This window comes from Heliconius melpomene, chromosome 6 (genome assembly GCF_056956725.1).
Source record: "Heliconius melpomene rosina isolate 202511_hmr_F chromosome 6, ASM5695672v1, whole genome shotgun sequence".
Classification (NCBI taxonomy): domain Eukaryota; kingdom Metazoa; phylum Arthropoda; class Insecta; order Lepidoptera; family Nymphalidae; genus Heliconius; species Heliconius melpomene.
This window is the reverse complement of record NC_140394.1, coordinates 8,715,858-8,737,793: the sequence shown is the minus strand read 5'-3', so window position 1 is coordinate 8,737,793 and position 21,936 is coordinate 8,715,858. Positions and strand designations below refer to the sequence as shown.

General features: G+C 34.1%; 2 protein-coding genes across 7 annotated transcripts in view; both read right to left on the bottom strand.

Moving 5' to 3' along the window:
* Positions 1–1,074: 1,074 nt before the first annotated feature.
* Positions 1,075–8,128, bottom strand: LOC146538370 (terpene synthase-like). The gene is made up of 9 exons (XM_085186524.1): positions 7,975–8,128; positions 7,720–7,874; positions 5,306–5,447; positions 4,679–4,799; positions 3,795–3,934; positions 2,961–3,005; positions 2,779–2,878; positions 2,002–2,129; positions 1,075–1,719 (listed from the first exon to the last, which is right to left on the bottom strand). The coding sequence occupies exons 1-9, from the start codon at positions 8,026–8,028 to the stop codon at positions 1,648–1,650; spliced, it is 957 nt and encodes a 318-aa protein (XP_085042650.1). The 5' UTR covers positions 8,029–8,128; the 3' UTR covers positions 1,075–1,647.
* A 4,442-nt stretch (positions 8,129–12,570) lies between these two features.
* tmod (tropomodulin) overlaps positions 12,571–21,936 on the bottom strand; it is a 68,965-nt gene continuing 59,599 nt past the window's right edge. For 2 of the 6 annotated variants that reach the window (XM_085186521.1, XM_085186518.1), the window contains exons 6-12: positions 20,169–20,273; positions 19,820–20,071; positions 19,251–19,398; positions 17,188–17,416; positions 16,893–16,975; positions 15,952–16,007; positions 12,571–15,123 (exon numbers count right to left, since the gene is read on the bottom strand). In XM_085186521.1, coding sequence (XP_085042647.1) covers positions 16,933–16,975; positions 17,188–17,416; positions 19,251–19,398; positions 19,820–20,071; positions 20,169–20,273 — 777 coding nt within the window. In that variant the 3' untranslated portion in view covers positions 12,571–15,123; positions 15,952–16,007; positions 16,893–16,932. Of the gene's footprint in view, positions 15,124–15,951; positions 16,008–16,379; positions 16,546–16,892; positions 16,976–17,187; positions 17,417–19,250; positions 19,399–19,819; positions 20,072–20,168; positions 20,274–21,936 lie in introns of those variants that run through there. The other 4 variants (XM_085186519.1, XM_085186522.1, XM_085186523.1 and 1 more) reach the window with 4 other exon arrangements.

The following is a 21,936-nucleotide window of genomic DNA, read 5'->3' as shown; positions in this document are numbered from 1 at the left end:
TATACTATAAGTACTCTTCAGGTGGACCGACGACCTCAAGAAGACAGCGGGAACCCGAGGCCTATGTCCAGCAGTGGACTTTAAAAGGCTGATGGATGGAAGTACTCTTAGTAAATGAGAATATAGTTAACTAGCGGACGCGCGCAGCTTCGCTTGCTTATTGCTTAGGGGTGAATTCTAATAAACTTTGAAACACGTGTTCAATAAAATATTTTTAAGAGTCTCAATTTCAAATTTTATAAAAATCTGTGGCGATTTAAAGATTTTTCTATATAAACTTTCAACCCCTTATTTACACCCCTAGCGGATAAATTAAAATAAACCACGAAACTTATGTTCAATGAAATATTTTTAAGAGTCTAAATTTCAAATTTTATAAAAATCGGTGGCGATTTAAAGATTTTTCCATACAAACTTTCAACCCCTTATTTGCACCCTTAGGGGGTGAATTCTAGAAAACCATGAAACACATGTTCAATCAAATATTTTTAAGAGTCTAAATTAAAAATTTTTTAATAATCGGTGGCGTTTTAAAGATTTTTCCATACAAACTTTCAACCCATTATTTGCACCCTTAGGGGGTGAATTCTAGAAAACCATGAAACATGTGTTCAATTAAATATTTTTAGGAGTCTGAATTTCAAATTTTATAAAAATTGGTGCCGATTTAAAAAAAATTCTATACAAACTTTCAGCCCCTTATTTGCACCCTTAGGGGGAGAATTCTAGAAAATGATGATACACATGTTCAATTAAATACTTTTAAAAATCTAAATTTCAAATTTTATAAAAATCGGTGCCGATTTAATTTTTTTTCCATACAAACTTTGAACCCCTATTTCACCCCTTTAGGGTTAAAATTTTTCAAAATCCCTTCTTAGTGGATGTCCAGATTACAAAAGTAAACATCTGTCCAAATTTCACGTTTCTACCTTGGGCGGTTACGGCTGTGCGTGCGTCTTACCTCAGTCAGTGAGGACAAGTCCTTTTATATATATAGATAATCGATTATTATCCATTATAACATTCAAAAACTATTTTATGTAGAACGCAGGTAAAAGAAAACAACAGCAATTTGTTTCATATTTTATGTTCAAAATTAAAAATACGTATAAATAACTTAAAATATTAGGATAAAATTTATAAATATATATGTAGAAGCATCAGAAGGGGCCTCATAGCGGTCTTGGCTCTCACTATTCATATGTGGGCGTTGTAGCAACGGAGATGTTTAAATAAAACTCACACTTATATTCTACAATGTCTTATTACTCGTTTACATAACAGTTTTACAATAAATCTCACAAGATTAATAAAATTACAATAGATTAGGAGCCAATAGGTTAATTGGTGAACATCTCACGCCATAACTGTCAATCAAAGACATCTGCTATTCCTCGTGGCTACACCTACTACCCTATTCGGGGTTACCCGCTCCATTTCAAATGTTCTTCTAATATAATCCATTACATAAATCAATTAAAATCGAAATGTAATAATTGCGAAATTATAATTAAAACTAATACATAGCAACGCGCCGTCATATATATATGACTATAGTAACACCATTATGGAAATTTGTACTTTATGGAAAGCAATTAAAGATTAAAACAGGAAGCACTTATTTAAACATTAAATACATTTAAGTTAGCTTTTTTGCCAACTTAGTAGTTCGTCCAGCGCAGCTTCCATTAACGGGTTTCCACCATGTTTTGACACCTGGAAAAATAAAATTAAGATTAGAAATAAAAAAATATAATATTGTATTTTAATTTTTAAATAAAATTTAGTGTTTTATTTTTTTTTTAGATTCACGCTGTATTCTGCACGTATACTGCAGGGTAGGCAGAGTAAAAAAAATCTTTTCCCATTAAAACACTTCCGTTCTGCACTTTCCACCGAACTCTGTTTAGTGGTGGAATCTAACACCGAACTCTGTCTCGTTGCCAGAGCGAGGAAATGATAATATTAAATAAAATACAGTTGTCCTGTAAAAATCACCTCGGCTCTGAGTTGAGAATCCAGCTTTATTAACATCTCCCGCGTGTACTGCAAGCTGCCGAGATTTTCCAAAAGAGTCAAGCAATATTTCTTCAACGACTCATCACTTGTTCTTTGCCTTAAAATATCTTAGTGTTACTTAAGAATTTATTAGTGGTAATTTAGAAATTAATTAGTGTAATTTAGTAATTGGTTAGTGTAATTTAGTAATTGATTAGTTCACTCATTTGGTACGACAATGACGTAAGTACATTTTTTAATAACATTTTAATTATGTCAATTTATGTGAAAGACTATGTTGTAAAAGTTACAAATAAAAAAAAATGCAATATTTCTTTACACGTTTAAGTACGCCATTGTCGCACCAAAGGTGTAAAAGGTGAAAGTCAACGCTGTGTGGGCTTCTTGAGAGATACTATTGATATTACAAAAAAACTAGTAGATGTATTATTTAAAATATAAAATTCATATTTTAAATAAAATATAAAATTTTATTTTTTCATATTTTAAATACAGTTTCGTTCCTTAGGGCTTTTATGCAAGGCGTTAGCTTGTGCCATTCAATTACTTATATTTCTTACAAGTACAGTAAATAATGAATATATTAGGTATATAGTAAGTAGGTCTTTAGCAAGATATAAAAAAATCAATGAGCGCAATTTTTTTTTAATTCAATTTCCTTGTATTAAATAAAAATTCTTTTTAGTAATTATATTATTTAAAATTGTTATAAACTATTAGGGTATACATATTAAAATTATATAACGAAAAGGATACTAAGTACATGTACGCCTTGAGGTTTCTGTAGAGCATGTATGACGGGGAAACTAAATTTGCCTTCAGTTATGTCCTCACAGAAATGGTTCTCCTTAGAAACCTGTAAATTTTTTTATATATAAATCCTGTATTTTCATATATTAAATCAAATGTAACAGAAAAATATTGAACAAAAATATTACATATTGATTTGTTTTCGTTTCTTCTGTCGGCCACTCTTCTAGCGCCTGGAAAAAAATATTATCATCAAATTATGCAATACGCTAGACATAAGCGGAGTAAATACTTTAAAAATATGTTAAGAATTAAAAATTAGCTTCACACTGTATCCCGCACACATCAGGTTAAGGAACCTAGAAAAATATGTACTTCTGCTTTATCCTTTTTATTCACAAGAGAACTATTTAATGAAAATAATGATGAAATAAAAAAACTTGGGCGGAAAGTAAAACGGAATACTGACACTAAATTCACTTTGCCTATACACAAAAAAGTGAAATATCTATTTTTGACATTGTGTTATTCCACACTTAGGAAAAATATACTCATTCTCTCATTATGCATTCTCACTTGCACAAATGATCATTCTAAGCAATTATGTTTGGGTAGGGGAAATTAGTAAAAATCTGCCTACAGAAATGCTAACAACATAAATAAGTTTTTTTTTATTACACATGTACACATGTACACCACAAACAGAAAGAAAATAAAGTTACAAATTACATCTAGTACTTATATGCACATAACACTGTGTGAAGTACAAAGGCGGTTTTATCGCTAATTAGTGATTTCTTCCAAACAACCTTGAAGTTAGGAGACATAAAATTAAAAATATATAGTGGGTTGCAAATAAACATTCATACTTAAATAATAAATAATAATAGTTATAACAAGCATAAAAGAATTACAACGCAGTCTGATGAGAACGAATGGCCAAGTAGTAGCTATCTCGCTATGTTCAAATTTTTATACTTTTTCTAAATAAGTTTTAATTCTAAATTTACTCTTTCACTCACCTCTTGGCGATATAAATTGCAATAGTCATCTCTAATTTGAAAATAGCACCCGAGTAATGTTATAAAATTGCTATAATCGGTCTTATTGTCGCTGAACCATTGTATAATTCGATATGGAGCATCGAAGAAACCACTGGCTTCTGAAATTTTTGTAAAAAATATATTATACAGGTATTTACCTAAATACTTCAAGTCCATAGTGTTAGTTAAAATCTGTTAACATGTTTTCTGCGTGTAAACATATACTAGAGATTGATTTACTAGTAATAATAGTTAGCTAAGGCCAGTCGTGGCGTAGGGGCACAAGTCTGCGGTTGCACAGTTTTTGGGTTCGACTCGAGGAAAGAAAATATTAATTTAATATTTCTATTTCCTCCCTCTAATAACAAAGCAAAGCACTACACACTATCACTTTATGCCTCCAGAACTTACACAGAAATATAGTAGAATTGATAATCTCCTTTTCTTACAGTGTCTTTTATGGGAGGTATTAACGACAATGTCACTGTGCGAATGAATAAGAACGTTCTAAGCACAAATGGGCATATTGAAAAGAATGGCAAAAAAATATTTATGAAGGAAAAGTCAGCGGTAAAAAGGGAAGAACTCGGTTGATCTTCGAAAACACAGTATCAAAGATACTAGGGGAAGGTCACGTAAAAAGCACGAGGACTCCCCGGAGGACATCTATGAAGAAGTTGATGACAGTGGACGAGGCAAAAGAGGTGTGCAGAATCCGTTGCGCTTGCCACATTGTTCTCTCCGACTACCCTGCTAGCGAGGTTAAATATTTGATTTCCTAACCCACAACCTGTCACGTTAAGAGTCACGCTATGTGACGCGTCACGGCTGTCTTCATTTGTTTTTATTATATAAATACTCACTAAGGTTAATCATATTCATATACTGCTCTTCTGTGGGGCATATAAAATTGTCTCTCCAATAGATTTCCATCCCTTGACCGCGTAAAATGATGGTTATTAACTCAGAAATTATTTTCGGTATCTAAATAACAGATAAATGATATAGAAATATCATATTTTATAATATTTTTATTTTATAGAAAAATATAATTCGTGTTTGGATAAGTTTCTTAGGTAAAAAGTACAATAAGGGCTAAAATCACAGCTTTTTGAATTAAGCATATTTTTATTTTTCTTTGACTGACAACCAATAACTTATTAAAAATGGACCAGTCCAAAGTGGACCAAGTCAGTCACAAGTCCTGAAGCACGACTGGTCTCAGAAGTAAATTTTGTAAATGATTTCTATAAAGACATTAAAAAAGGATTTTTAAGAGCTTCATCGAAAAGCTGTTACAATATTCAAGATAATACACCTGCAAATTCAGCAATAGGTTACAATTATAATATTATGTAGGGTACAATCTTTGTAGATCCGTGTAAAAATTAATAAATAAATATTTTTTATTTATTAAATTTTATATGGCATTTATCTAATAAATTAATTAATAATAATTTCATACTTAAATCAGTAATTAATAATTATACCTCTTGATTTATTTGAAAAGCTTTGTTCATGGCTGTGAAAACGGTGTAGTAAGCAGCGTTGATTGTGAGAGGTACCCCGTACACACAGTGCGCGGCCGGCATGCCGCGTCTCACGTTAGTGTTGTCTTGTATATCATCTATTCTAAAAAAAAAAATGTTTCTTTCAACCCTGGTGAAATATAACAGATACAAAAAAACAGATACCTACATATTAAAGCAATGCAAATGTAAAGGCTCTGTGTGTGTGATACAATTTTATTAAAATTACCATAATCTTAGAATTTTATTGAGAAAATAATAGGAAAGTAAAATAAAGATCAACCGCCTTAAAACAAAAATTATGATTATAGACCGACCAAATAATAACTCGCCCGAAGTTACACAGATCGCGAGCTGCGATATAGTGCAATCGTACATCTATCTGGGAACTTTAATCACAAACAGTGGAGGTTGCGTACAAGAGGTAAAGAGACGTATGGCGATGGCTAGAACTGCAATGGAGAGACTCAAGAAAATATGGAGAAATAAAAACATTACAAAAGCCACTAAGATCCGGCTTGTGCAGACGCTTGTTTTTCCCATTTTTCTTTACGCTGCAGAGACATGGAGCTTGCGACAGGCCGAGAAGAAGAAAATTGATGCTCTGGAGATGTGGTTCTGGAAACGAATGCTGGGTGTATCATGGACCGAGTTTCGCACCAACGTCTCTATTCTCCAAGAAATCGGCACTAAACAACACGTTAGTACAAGGTATAGTGCATACTAAAGTTCTTTGGACATGTCTCCCGAAGAGGAAGTGGCTCCATCGACCGCCTGGTCGTGCAGGGCAGAGTGGAAGGCACTAGAGGGAGAGGAAGATCTCCCATGCCTTGGATCGACCAGATTAGGGCTGCAGTAGGGGGACCCTTACATGAGTGTACCAGGCTCTCAGCCAGTAGAGATAAGTGGCGAATGCTCGTGAGGCGTGTAACATCTGCCGCTAATGTCACTTTGTAATGACCACGACCGCTCTGACAAGAGTGTTACGACAGAGAAAAAGAATAGGAAAGTACCTAATTTTTTTTTATTAATAAATCTTTATATGTTGTCATCGTATATGTCATTATATACATTATTTTTAGGGTTCTGTAACTCAAAAAAAAACTGGCAGACTTACAGATGGGTTCCCCCCATCTGTATCATGCCAGTAGGTATGTCGAGACCTTTTCTCAATATCTCAAGAGGTATTAAGCTGAAAATAATATCGAATATCCCGGTCTCTAGTACTATTGCAACAAAAACAAAAACTATAGCAACGTTGTATTTATTATACAAAAATGGGTATAATTAAACGCCTGCAAACATAAACTTGTCAAATTTTATAAATTATACTTCCCGTTAACCTACAATCATGTAATTGGTACGAAACACTCGTTCGGACTCGCTTGGAATCTGACTGGAACTTAGCTGGGATTTTTATCATATTTTTGTTAATGTTTAAATATAGTATATATGTTTAAATATAGTAAAAAAATAATAAATATCATCAGAATTTTTATTCTATTAACTATTTTTTTTAATAACTAATTCGATCGCAGAATCAGTTTAATATCATAAGCAACACCCAAACAACACATACTTGCTTGAACTAAGCCAACCACCAATCAAGGACACATTGACGAGAGGTACCTACTCTTTGTTATACAGGCGCTTATATCGTAATAGCGTGGTCTATATTATTGGTGTACCACATACTAACTATACATGGATAGTTAAAATCAAAATCAAATTAGCTTCACGCTGTATCCCGCACACAGCAGAGTAGGCAGAGAGAACCTTGTGTTAAGACACTCCGTTCCCCACTTTCTGCCGAATTCTGAAGGCATTGCGTGTTGCAATTGACGGAATCTTTAGTTTTCAATTTCTTTATTAATATTTCTATTGCAAGCGGGCGTAGCCTCGCACGGGCCCATTAGTTTTTTTTTAAATTTCTTTTTATTTAATTCTTGTTTACACTACAGACTTATGGTCCGTACCTTTTGTCACCTTATACATTTCATTTTATTATTATTTTTTTCTTTAGATATTATTTAGAACTAGACTTACGAGAGCCCATTAGTTAATAATATAGTGCAGACCTCCTTTTTAGCTAGTAATAGCTACTTTATAAAACTAGACCTAACGGAACGTATGAATATATGAATAATGTTGTAAATACTCCGTTCCCATTAAGACACTTTAGTTGTCCACTTTCCGCCAAAATCTGAGGACATTGCGTGTTAAATGGCGGAACTAAACGCCGCGCTCTTCCCTCGTTACCAGAGCGAGGTTACTCAAATCCCACCATAACCTGTAGCATTTATTGTTGCGCCCCAGCGACAAGTCCTACAATTATTTATATATGAATATATAAATATCTTTAATTAGGTACTTACAACAAACTGGAAACGTGCAGCATGTCGCATACGTTCAAAATATCCCGTAATTTATCTTCGGAAATTTTCAACCAGTAGTTTAGAGCCATGATTATTTTCTTTCTCATTTGTTTTCCTGGTACTTGTATAATATGTGTGTAGGGTGATAGAATTTCCTATGAAATCATAATTTAGATTGTAAAATATTTATCAACCGTACAAAGATTCTCAAGAAAATATACATATTTTTCATTCATATATATAATATTGATTTACCTTTTCAAAACTCATTTCACTTTTTTCCTTATCAAATCGTACTTTATCAACCATTTTTACTCGTGAATTCTTCGAATAACACAAGTTCGCTCACGTTCAAGCTTCGACTGCGTTCATATCTCCGACTACCTGCTATTTATATACTATAAACAACACTATATAAGTATTATATTATACTATAAACCACTACTATGTTAAATATCTAAAATTGTAGGTCATTAATTATATGCATTATATAGTCATTAATTTAAATTTATTTCTTTCTAGTGTTCTTAATAAATTTCTAAATAGGTTTTATTATTAAGTAAAAAAAAAATCTCTATGAGATGCTATCAACAAAAGTAAATTGTAACAAACTTGTGAAATATTAAGGTAGTGAAAGCGATGAAAGCGTGGACGATGAAAGCGTGGACGGTATCTAAGAGACGCGAGGTCGAGTCCTGCTAATTAAATTTTTGAAATTTTAATACAATTTCTGATTAAGATACTAGAGCATTTTTTTTCCAAGTATTTTTCCACACTTACAAAAGAAAAGCACATTTTCAAACTAGGAAACCGTCTAAGACGGTTCAAATTCCGCTATATAATTTTTTTTATACATTTCTAAAAACAATAGTATATCGTTTAGGAGAAGAACTATTTGTTATAATGAAAAACATGTGATACTGTTAATATACCATGTCAACAGTGCCTGCTGTGCTCGACTCCATTTCCAAATTATGTATTGCTAAATAAGTGAGTCAATGACATACAAGGAAAGTCAACACTTAAAATGCTTCGATTTTTTTAAACTTACGATAAAATATATTGGTGGTATTTACCAGTGTAACGGAGCCCTAAATGGAGAATAATCACAAAATTTAAATTCTAGCTCATCATATTGTCTTTTAAAAACAAAAAATACGTGTGAAAGAATTTTTTTGATACGTCTATTAGTTTTTGAGATATTGTCCTTTAAAGTAAGCGCGCGACGCGAGAATCCGTCGGGCCGTAACCGACTCGCGTGACGTCACAGGTCTTGCAAAACTCGCTCGCTCAGTTCGTCTTCGTTCACTCGCAGTTCGCGCTCTTCTTTAGCTGGTGTTGGTGGTGGTGGAACACTACAAATCTTTAGCTTTGATTATTTTTATTATAGTATCGATACTAGAAAGCTTGAATTTTTCCATCAACACTTGCCTTGGCTTGAGCGTTACCACAAACTTAATCAGTACTTTAATGGAGAGACTACTCAGAACTTTGATGGAGGCATAAAAAAGGAAAGGAAAAAAAAGAAGAGTTCTGCATTAGATTTGCAGCCTTTTTAGATTTGCAGAAGGCCTTTAACTGGGTGCCTCGTTAATGTATTTAGAGGGTATTGCGATAGAAAGGGATCCCTGAGGCCTATATTGAGATTATTAGGTATATGTACCACGATCCCGCTTTCCGATTCGCGATGGTTAGGACTGTTGTTGGCGGCACCAAACTCTTAAGATCACAGTAGGGGGTTCACCAATGCTCGGCTCTTAGTTTGTTCTTATTTATTGTAGTGCTCGATACTGTCACGGCTCACATCCAGGACCAGCCTCCATGTATGCCGATGACATTGCACTCATTGAAGAGAACCAACTGATGCTGGAGCGTAAAGTGAACCTCTGGAAGGGTGCGCTTGAGAACGGCAGTCTTAAACAAAAATGTGTCGAAGTCCGAATACATAGCCTGAGGGAGTCCGGACTCGAGCACTGTCCTTATAAGTCCTGAGCCAGGCGTTAAGTTGGAAAAGTTTCAAGTACCTTGGATCCGTTATGCGCTGCCTGTGCCAAATGGTGGGGGGTTACTGGTGTGGTCTGCGACCGCAGAATACCACCCAGCTCAAGGGGCTGATATATAAGAGCATCATCTGACTGGTTCTTTTATACGGCAGCGAATATTGGCCAGCACTATCTCGGCATGCTGAGGATCTTCACGTCACGGAAATGAAGATGCTGAGGTGAATGGACGGCGTAACGCGGTTTGCCGCATACGTTACACATTCATTCGAGGTAGTCTTGGGGTCTATGACGTAGCGGATAAGCTCCAAGAGTGTGGCCTAAGATGGTATGGCCACGTTGCGCGCCAGTTAGGAACTGTGTCGGATGCTGGTGCCCTGCTATGTCTATCCTGTCCCTGGAGCTAAACCTCCGAACGCCCAAGGATGCGGTGTACGGATGTCGTGATGCAGGACATAAGTACCAATGGTCGAACCACTCAAGACGTTACAGATCGTGTAAAGTGGAGTAGGTTAAGCAGGAAGGCAGACCCTGGCAACATACGCCAGGATTAATGCCAAGACTCGTCGCTTCGACGATGTAGCTCATTATAAATGTCATGGTATGTTTACAATCACCTCTGCTGGCGGCACAATCTTCACAGATTACGTATAAACTTATTGGTTCTTTGTATTGCATTCTAAACTGCAATAATATGGTTTAATACGTGCGCGGTGTTCTGCTGTAATCTACATTTGGCAATACATACATTACCTACTCTTTTAACTTATACGTACGCAATAGCATCATGACCATAACTCTCTCTTGCCGATCTACAATAATGACAATAAAAATATTATTCAGATATACATATATAAAAATATTAAAAATCTACATAAAAGAAAATGTACATCTGCTCAACTTACTGCATGTATTTAGTTATATTATTATTATATTATTTTCACTTATAAAACAATCTTAGTACTTTGAACTGGAATAAAAGGTGTGGTACTTTTAACGCAAATAGCGTTACCTACAATATGAAACTAGTTAGGTTAGGTCACATTACAGTTTTAAATAAATAATTTCAAATAAAATAACATAAAGATATTATTATCTATCCCTACCCCAAATCGACATAATATTACTAGTTAGACAACAAACTTATCTTCGCATTTTTACTCCTTGTATTTCTGCGGCGATAAAATCGCTATTATTCGATAAATAATCGGTAAACATAAATCCATCTATTACGGGTAGGTTATACGATTGCCCTTTTTCGAATCCCTCATCCATTTTAATTAATTGGATTAACACTTTAACACAGGTAAGTATCAAGCAAACAAAGTACTGCGCGAGATCTTCTAACTATCACCGGCGACTACCGAGTTGCAAGACCTGTGACGTCACCGCCGACCGCGGGACTGATAGCGGCATTTAAAATTTTTGCAAACTTCAAATGCCTGTAAAATCATAACTACTTGGTTTTTTTTTAATGAAACAAAAACTAGTGTATTAGTATACGTAAAAACATTACTGTAACGAAGCAGTATTTCATACCTATTACCATTCCTCATTGTGTGTGTATTTATGTAAGCTAAACTCAGAAACGGCTTTACCAATTTATAGTTGTCACTAAGTAAAATACTTCAAATATATTTTTTTTTTTCGACTAAATTGTTATTGATAATTTACATACATAAACTGGCTATTTATCATAATAGTTACCCTACGCACTCGAAGACACTGTTAGTTAATAATAAAACAGCCTAGATATCTAATACGAATGAGAACCTGCCTCACTCGAAAACTTTTAAGTATATATATATGTATACTAGCGGCCCGCTTGCGGTTTCACCCGCGTGAACTATGTTATTATTAATTTCTGTCTCCATGACTACGTCCTAGTGACGTTATGCAAAATTTGAGACTCCTAGCATTTGTAGTAACGAGGTTTCATACAAAACTTTCGACCCCAAAAACAACCCCTTAGAAGTCGAATATTGCAAATTCCCGTCTTAGCGAGCACCTACGTCCTACTTCTATGCAAAATTTCAGATTCCTAGAACTTGTAGTTTCTGAGATTTCGTGATGAATGAGTGACCTTTCGATTTTATATATATATAGATGATAAAACAAGTTAGATTTCCAACTTATTTACGTAGTCTAGAAAGTGCCAAGTGCTATATTTTTCGTTTCTGTAGGATAGTCTGTCTTAGAAACTAGCTAAAATATTCATTTTTAAATATTTTTAAAAATTATGTACGAGAACATGATGTTAGAAAATATGTAGTCGTATTATCCATTAATGCTTTTTTACATTACTTATAGCCCTTTCCTTAGGTCTTTCTTTTTAAGACCCTATGAAAAGCTGTCGATTGTTCAAGGTTCATCATTTCAGGAATGCTTGGAGACTTGAGTTAAATTTCAAATCATACATCTACGGCCCCATGATTTCCTAAAAAAAAACGTATTTCAACACTATAAAAGGAATCAAAATTAATAGGGAATTTTCGGTTAACCTATAATTATGAAATTTGGCAGCTACTTTTTTTTACTTGTTCTTTATTATAAGTAACAAGCCTTAATATCTCACCTTTTTGCTTAAATTTATATTATATGTATTTTTTACTTTCATAACTTTTTTTAAAACCGTAGTAGCGCGGAAGCATAAGCGTATGACTGTAACGCGACGGTACCAGGGAGGGAGCAGGGAAATGAAAATATTGGATGAATATTCACCGAGTAGGAATCAAACCCATAATCAATGATTATCCATTTACAATCATACAACGTCCCACTGCAATATATTTTAGTATATATATTAAACAGTATAGAAAATGAAACAACAAGGTGGCAAAAAAAACAAATATTAAGTTTAAGTGCTTTATTTATTTTTTTGTCACAAAACTACATAACTGCGACTCTACTAGTCAAGTTTCGTTAGACCAAAATGCTCCATTTCATGTCGACATAAATAAAAAAATCTATTAGAATATAAAAATTATTATTTATATTAATTTTAAATTTCATAGCTCGGTACAACAAAAATACATTAATTACTAAATCATATACAAATAATCTCCCTTACTGGGCAATAACATGTAAAGATGATGGAACTTGAGATAAATTAAACTGAAATAAAAAAATAATATTTCATTGTATATAATATAAGAAAAAATCAATACAGAAAAGATTTAAAAGAAAAATGTATACAAAACAGAGTTCATTATAAATGTAAACATGTATATAACAATCAAATCTCCAGAAAAATCTTAAGAAAAATTACAACTTAAATCTCAAGTACTTTCACCATTACAAAAGTCGAAACTAATGAAAAAAAAATGATAGCAAATAATTCATTACAATGGAAACACTTGACGTTTATCACAACGTAATCGGACGATCATCCCCAGTAGATTCACTGTACAAGATAAAGCGAGTTTCAAGAAAGCAACAGGTCGTAGAAAATTCTAGAAAGATATTTTAGAAAACGCAATAAAATAATACTCTTGGAAACAATCTCAGGGCTCATGTGCCTATTGGATTAAAAACAGGCGCGTGTTCAATTTTTTGTACGTTTTCTGTAATATTTGTCTGTTATATTTTTAGAGTATGACAACACTTTCAAAATGGTAAAAAAAACTCTAGAAAGTTTGACCACAGAAAGATAGCGTATAGAAATGGCGCACTGCGAAAACCTAGTGCTTTTTTGAAAATAACATAATAATATTAACACTTAATATATCCATTAACACAGAACATGGCTTCTCTGTAGAAATATAATACAATAAAAATGTAAAAAAGGAAAACTATTTTTGTACGATTTTTTATTACGTAGATTTCATATAAAACAATATTGATAATAAAACATCTTATTAAAAGTGGTAAATTATTAATGAAAGTAAAATAATATCTACAATATTAGTTTTTAAAATTATTTAATATTTTATTTGGATATAATGAGTGATCCTTTAAAGGCACATAACACTAAATCAATTTATTAAATGATTTATTTAATGTCCTCCTAGATAATACTATTTATATAATAAAGTAAAATATAAATTTAACTCAAAAAAAAAGACAAACATTTTTATAGGAAAATTATTTATTTCCTTTACTTGCTTTAGACATTTAGTATGACTGGTATAGTGTATAAGTTTTCACTTAATCGATTTTTCAAATACTTTTCCAAAACGTCATTTTTTTTATGTTTTTTTAAATATTTTTTTTATTAATGTTTATTTCTAAGAGAAGCATGTTATGCATAAATGGAATGTGCACGTCTATAATATATTACAATTACATGATAAAAATTAATACGATTTAATTAGCACACTAAAATTAGAATTAATAATGTAACGTACGATACGATCAATCATTGACAAGATTTGTGATTTTATTCTCTATGCTAGTATTGTAGCAACTAGTGATGGGCCGGCCATCGAGTTGACAGATTGTTTTTTTTTTAAATAAAATCATAATTCTTGTTTCCACAACATACTATTCAAGCATACATACATTGTCTGTCAACCTTGTCTTTGTAATTGTGTAGTCAAATAAATGTTGTAGGCAAGAACGTCATTTTGGTCCAATTTATATATATTTTTTTAATACAAGCACCAATTAAGTTAAACATTGATTTATATAATTTTTAACATTTTCAGGGCCGTATATTATTAGAAAAGTTAAATAAAATTTTAAATATTTACGACAACGGCCCTAGTGTCTAAAAATTGAACATTTTAAAGCGAATTGAAGCACCTATATTTAACACTGAAGACATTTACAAAAACTTTAAGCCGGCTGCACTCGTATCTCGATTATTAATTGTGAATCAAATTCAAAACTCGATTTTGAATTAGACAACATTATAAGCTGCGTGCTTACGTGTGTAGCCATATCTTAACAACAGAAGCGTAGACAATTTAAATGACATATCAAAAGCTAAGTTATATAACCATACTATAAGTGACAGATACATCAGATGTCAAATTTAAAATCGCTATCCTTGTCTAGTGTCAAAAACGGAAAAATATTCGTTATAAGATGACATATTTTTAATTATCTGTAAGGGACCTGTCATTTCTAGTTTAAATCATCGCTTAATTCTAATGGCATGTAAAATACAAAAAAAATACCATTTTAACATATCTTTAGTTAGCTATACGAGTACATGTCATTCATATTTCAAAACTAATCCACATATAGTATTTTTCATCAGAAAAATCCTCTCGAAACTATTTTTTTATTCAATAAATGTCAATAAACTGTACATTTACATGCAATTAGACGTAATCAAGACAATTTCCATAGTTAAACACTACACAGATACAAAGATGGCGACCGTGGCGCGGTCACTGTATCCAGCCCACTACGTAGCTACGACTGCGTGTGAACTGGCTGAGACGCCGGATACGCCCACCTTGTAGGAAAGTAAAGGTTTTTTTTATAGAAAATATAGCAACCATTTTAACACGTATGTGAAATAAACGCTTTTTAAAGTAATTTAAAAAATACACCTATTTAATTATACAATTAATTTTAAGCTCTTTGTTGTTCAGTACAAAATCTGATATTTTGTATATATTCAATTCTTTAGTATCCATATTTGGAGAATAAGTATTGTTTAAAAATTAATAATCTGTTGTCATAATAAATGTGGGTACAAATTTCAATCACAGATATGTTCTGTTTAAAATATAAACATAACGCTGCATTTAATTTTATAGCTTAAATATAAAGTTCCATTCTAATATATAACTTTATATGCAAAAAGTTATTTTCTGTTATAGTATATTTGTTTCCGATATATTATTTTGTTTAAGTATAGCTTGACCTTTGTCTAGTGTAGTTGTAGTGTCAATTAGTTTTATTTATTTAGTAGAGAACGTCATTTTTAAAGGTTGCATATTGGATAACAAACACAAATAATATTATATACAATTTTGTATCATAAGGAGAAAAATAGTACATTGGACAGTGTTATGGAAACTAATTTTACAAATAGTATAACTTGACTTTTACACTTCTACAATATAAAATCCAGAATTAAATTGATGTAGATAGACAATATAAACAATAGAAAAAAAATATAATCAAGGGACGTATCCCTTTCGTGTTTAAACTTTCCATTAACATTATTATTTTTTTTCTCATTCAGAACTAAATGTTTACATAACACTGGATTATCAAAAGATTTGAAATTAAAATCAATAATCAACATTTTTTATTAATTATTCATAAAACTCACCACAAATGAAGTTTTAGTTCTCTAAGCGCCGCTCTGGCTCCGGCGTTGCTGGCGTACTGTAATACACACACGCATATGTCGTCAAGTTTTATATACATACATACACACTAATATAGCGTTATTCATTTTAAATGTGGTATAAAGTAACAAAATGTATTTTTTTCTTATATTTTATTATAAAATGAATACTGCTATAGAAATAAAGGAGAAAAAAATTACAATACAACATTCGTTTAATCGGAAAATCAAACTGATACGAAAAAGTATTTAATGCTATACTTTATGGCATGCTATGTTATCTGTTGCATTCAATTAATTCACACACACATGCGTGACGTTAGTCATAAGTCGCTCACATTTTTATTAAAAAAAATATATAAAATAAAAACGGATAGTACGTCTATCCATCGCACGACCCCACTTGTTCTATGGTAGTTGATTAGAAAGCTTCGTAGCTGTAATCCGTTTGGGTAAAGTTTAACTTATATTAAACGGCTTTAACAGCTTTCGCGCCAAACCACAACTTATTGGACTTTTACCGATTTAATTTGGCGTCGATTCTACATATTATTCCTTTCTACGCTCCCCTCTCGGCTAAAAATTAAATTTACTATTAAAGAAAACAGTCGTTCTGTCTTGTATTACATTCAACGAGAATCAAGAGGAAAGTGGGCGGTAAAATAGATTTTTTTAAATTTGGAAAAGTGTATAGAAGTAGTTAAAAGAATATACTCAAGTGTTTTAGAAATTTAGGGGATGCAGTTTTATCAATTTAAAGCGAATAGAAATCGATGTTTAATCGAACAGGTACATATATTCATAAAACTGCATCGAATTTGTAAGTGAATGACACTCAATAACTGTAAAATAAGCTTTAATCAAAGCGAAGTAGGTTATACGCTGCCGTGCCAACTCGGAAGTACCCATTAAGGGTCTCTGACCTTTATACTCTATTGGCTACGCGCCCCTTTTTGCAGGTTGTTAAAGAATCTGAACTGAAGTCGCAGCGTTAGGTCTTTCCGTACTGTAAATCAACAAAACACTGTGACTATGGAACACTTAGTGACGCGCGTCGATCTGTCATCGACAAATCGGTCGAGCGTGAAATCGATTAATCGGTCACAATCACTACAATAACATGGTCGATTAGTCAACAACACAACGTGAATCGATTAATCGTTTTCGCATGTACACGGGGTGAGCACGCTATGTCCGTCGTGGTGAGTATCTACTCACGAGTGAGGTTCGGGGTTAATGTCTGGGGGCTCCGCCATGGTGAAACCGTCCGCTATCGATTGTGTATCGATAATCGGTATGTCGGTAATTCTTCTATCGGCTGTGGGCGTCGCGGTCTCCGCGCTGGGCGGCGTGAGGAGGAGGCTAGGGTCCACGCCGACGGCGGGCGGGCGGCCGCGTGGCAACCGCAAGCTTAGGGACACGCTAGCCCGCTTTTGCAAACGGCAATCTGACAATATCGATATTATGAATCGATATCATTTAATCATCCATCTTGATGTTTTGCGTCGCCAAATGAGTTGAGCCAATGTATCAACGGAGAGCTAGTCTAGTAGATTTTCCGTTGATTCTTTGTGGACGATTTTGCATGAATGCTAGAATATTGTTAATATGCGAGGGTGACATTCCCTAGTTAAAATTATCTGAGTGAGTTGTTTGTGATAGAAGTGAACTCTCTAGTGTTAAGTCGACATCTAGAGTACTGTTCTTTCCCGTGTGTGAATATCCGATCCGATCCATTTCACTTATTCATGTTACTAAAGGGTTTGGAGTCAATAAGGTGACATGCTCTTCTTATTATGGTTGTGTACAGGACACTATCACTAAGACTTCACTGATCGTCCGTCCGTCTGTTAGTCCTTCTGTCATTACGCTGTATCTGAATCGTGATAGTTAGACAGTTAACATTTTCATAGATGATGTATTTATAGTTGCCACTATAACAATTAAAGCTTAAGGGCATAGGTATCTATATACCTACTACACTATTGTAGTCGTAGTTTTCTGCGAGTTAGTTATAAGTTTAATGTAATATGAATATTAATGAGTGTTAAGTCAGCACCTGGACTAGTCTTGTTGTCCTCTAAAATAAGTCAATGTATCAACGGGTAGTTAGACCATAAGATTTCTTTTCCTTTATGTTTTTTTTTGGGCGATTTTGTATGAATGCTTCATTGGTGTTAATAAGCGACGGTGATTGACATTCTCTAAATATAAGATATTGATGTAATATGACTTCTGGTGACGGTAGTGCAGGTGGTTGGAGTAAGTACTCTTCTTTACCGCGGTAACCTAAGAATATCGATGTTATTTAATAATCTATGTCAATGTTTCATGTTGCCGTTGTTTCTATTTTAGGTGATTTCGTATGAAATTCCGATTAGTGTTAATATGGGTGTGTGAAATTCGCTAAGTATTATCTAAAGGTCAGTTATATTTAAAGTAATGTGTTTACTGGCGAGTGTGAAGTCAGCTGAAGTGGTCTTCTTTCCCTCAATGCATTGATAATGTGCTGTTGATGGTATATCGATATTAATTATGTATCGATTTTTTATGGTATGGCTATTTGAAATGATTGTCGAATGATTTGTATAATTTACTTAAAATAAAAATAAAATATTATATAAATAAAACATAGCCCTCCGGCGCCATTGTTGCTAATAAAAAAATAGTATAAATATTTTTGCATTAATCTTCTTTATTTTATTATATAATGCCATTGTATAGCTACTATACATTGAAACAAATTTTCTTGAAATCCTTGTAATATACCTACTTCATATAAGAGAACTATATCTATTAAATGTTGCAAAAAATAATACCGTAAAAACTTTTACAAAATAATAATATTGAAAAAAGAAACAAAAGTAATAAAATATTTTGAAATAAAAAATTTAAAAATAAATAACAGATTTTTTTAAAATTTCAATAACCAATACTATACCTAAAATCGGTATCTCCATAAGACATCAATACTCAATTCTACAAAAACCGATAAAGTCTATCACAAAATCTGATACCGATCCTTGAAACCAACACCATCGCACAGCAGCAAAGCGGTAGCGGGTTCGATCTCCACTTGAAGAGTTATTGTTAACAAGACAAAGCGCAGCTTTGAGTTCTGATACTGAACACCAATGAACCAATATCTAAAACAAATATTGGTGCGTTGGGAGAGTGAAACACTAGGCTCCCTCTCTCCACCTTGCAATATGCGAGATACAGCGTGAAAAAAAAAACGATAAATATCATAACTTTAATTGAATAAAAAAATCGATACTCACTTCTATCGATATTGCGTTGTAGATGCGACGCTACGCGGTGGCGGGCATCGCTGTACTCGAGATGGAGGCCGAGTCTCAGTAACGTGGGGTTCTGCTCCACTAATCGAGTGATCTCCATTTCGATTTTATTGCCGAGGACTTGTGAACGCTGGTGGGAGAATGACAATATTATAGCAATATGTAACCAATAGTTGCACTTTTGCATATAAATGGTTGTTGTATTCATGTTTTTTTATTCGTTAACGGTTAAAATAGTTAACCGTTAGCGTAGTTGCGTGATGCAGACATTGGGACCAATTGGTAAAAAGACCATAGAGGCAGGACTTCTAGGCATTATTTAACTTTAATTCCTAACTGTCTATATTATTCAACCTAACCATACAACCCAGAGTTGACGTGTTTAGGTCATTAAGATTCATGTTCATACATACAAGAAAATACATTAACCTGAGTTATTGAGACGTACAATGATTAGAAATTAGTCTTAACTCCAACAATTCTTACCAATTATGGGTCATTTAGACCCATATTCAAAACTTCCTACAAAACTTAACCCTAAACAAACCAACCTGATTCGAAGCTCTAAACTCCTCCACAGTATTAGTGACCAGTAGTGCATTCACGAGCTGCACTACGCCGGCGGGGCTTATAAAGTTGGTCTCCACGTTGACCACACGTAGCGCAGAATTCGCTTGTAAGGCGTCGGCCAATAACTGCGCGGTGCGGTCGTTAAGACCCACGTTGACTAGAGAGAGGACTTCTAGATGGGTGTTCGTTTTTAACGACTCGAATAGCTTCTCGAATTTCTCGTCGCTTATGTTCTGTAAAAAATAATAATTAGTGTTTGTTTGTTTTGTGATACTTCCGTTTCCCATTTTCCAACGAAAGTGGCGGAACATAACTTAAATAAATAATTACCTTAATATTATTCCAATTGAGATCAATGAATGACTGGTCGTTCTCTTTAACCCTGTCGATGGCCTTGTCAGGGTCAGCGTCGTTAGGTGGATCCATGGGGTATACCTGAAAAACATGGTAGTGTGTCAAAACAAAAAAATATGTATACAATTTTGGCACATTTTTTATCTACTTTATTCTTTTTTAGGGGGACAAAATTTGCTCGCGTCCGTAGGACTTACCATCTAGTCCATTCAAGACCCACCCTACACGTGTCCCCTGGGTGGTGCCAAATGAGCAAAACGCCGAGTTTCGGGCGGCGGTAATAAACCTGAACCAACAAGCCTAACAAGCTTGTCCTTGTTGATGGTAGGAAATGGCCTCAACAACTCGGTCCTTGCGGTCATGTTTCGTGAGGCTGGGGGTCTTGGCTTCATCGCCTGGACCAAGAGGAAGAAAACCTCAATAAAATAATTACCCTAATCCTAAGGTGAGGACTGCGCCGACAGGACGAATGGCTGGAGGGATTCCAGTTTCTAGCACCAACCTCGATGTGACAGGCCAACATCGTTGAATTGTGCCTTCTTATAGGGATGGGCGTCACCCTATAAGCGACCGTTTAGATCGACCCTACTCGTGGGAACAAATATGAATGAACCCTTTCAAAACACCTCAACCAAAACAAGTCAAAAAACACTAACCCAACAAGTGTTCCATCCAGCACTTTTCAATAGGCCACGATCGGCTTCCTTAAGCGATATGCCCAAACCCGAAACCAAACAAAGGGATGAAAAATCAAGTGACACAGTGGAACCAACTGAAGTCGTGTCTATCCAGCAATCACCACCACCTTGGCAACGCGTACCACACACCAATAAGCGTAAAAGAACTAGCGACTCTCCACCTAATGCTGCTTCTGTAACAGTATCAAACAGATTTAGATCTCTACCACTGGATCAAGCTGAAGACCAAAATAATGACTCCGCAAGCCTAAAGCCAAATAAGCCCCCTCCTATTGTTCTTTATGGAATAGAAGATGTTAATGAACTCTCAAAACTTATAGAATCAGTATGCGATCCCAAGCTATTTAAAATAAGAATAGTAAACAAAAATTTACTCCGAGTCCTTGTGGATTGCTCTGAAACCTATAAAGATGTTATCTCGACAATAAGAAGTAAAGGATTGATAGGTCACACCTTCACGCCAAAAGATAAGAAGGCCTATCGTGTAGTAATTAAAAAATTGCACTACTCAACTCCACACAGTGAAATCATCAATGCGATAGAATCTTCAGGAAATAAAGTCCGTGGGGAAATTATTAATGCCCGATATGGCCCAGACAAAATTCCATCTTTTACATTCTTCGTTAATTTGGAACCTAATGTAAATAACAAAGCAGTTAAGGACATACAGTATATTTATCACCAGAGAGTTAAAATAGAAGACCCTCGTAAATCAACAACAATTGTCCAATGTCAGCGCTGCCAACAGTATGGTCACTCCAAGAACAACTGCATGAGGCCTTTTAGATGTGTCAAATGTGGAGAAGGACACAAGACTGCAGACTGTTCAAAGAAAGATCGCAACAGTCCTGCTAAATGCGCACTGTGCTCACGCGACCACCCAGCAAACTATAAGGGCTGCCAGGTGTACTTGGAAATCTCATCCAGAAGGGGTAATCGCGCTAAAAATCCTCTCACTGGTCCTCCAAAGAACGAAAACATTAATGAAAGTCAAACACAAAGGCTAGCCACCAAGACCTCTATAAAACCTGACACTCAACCACGTG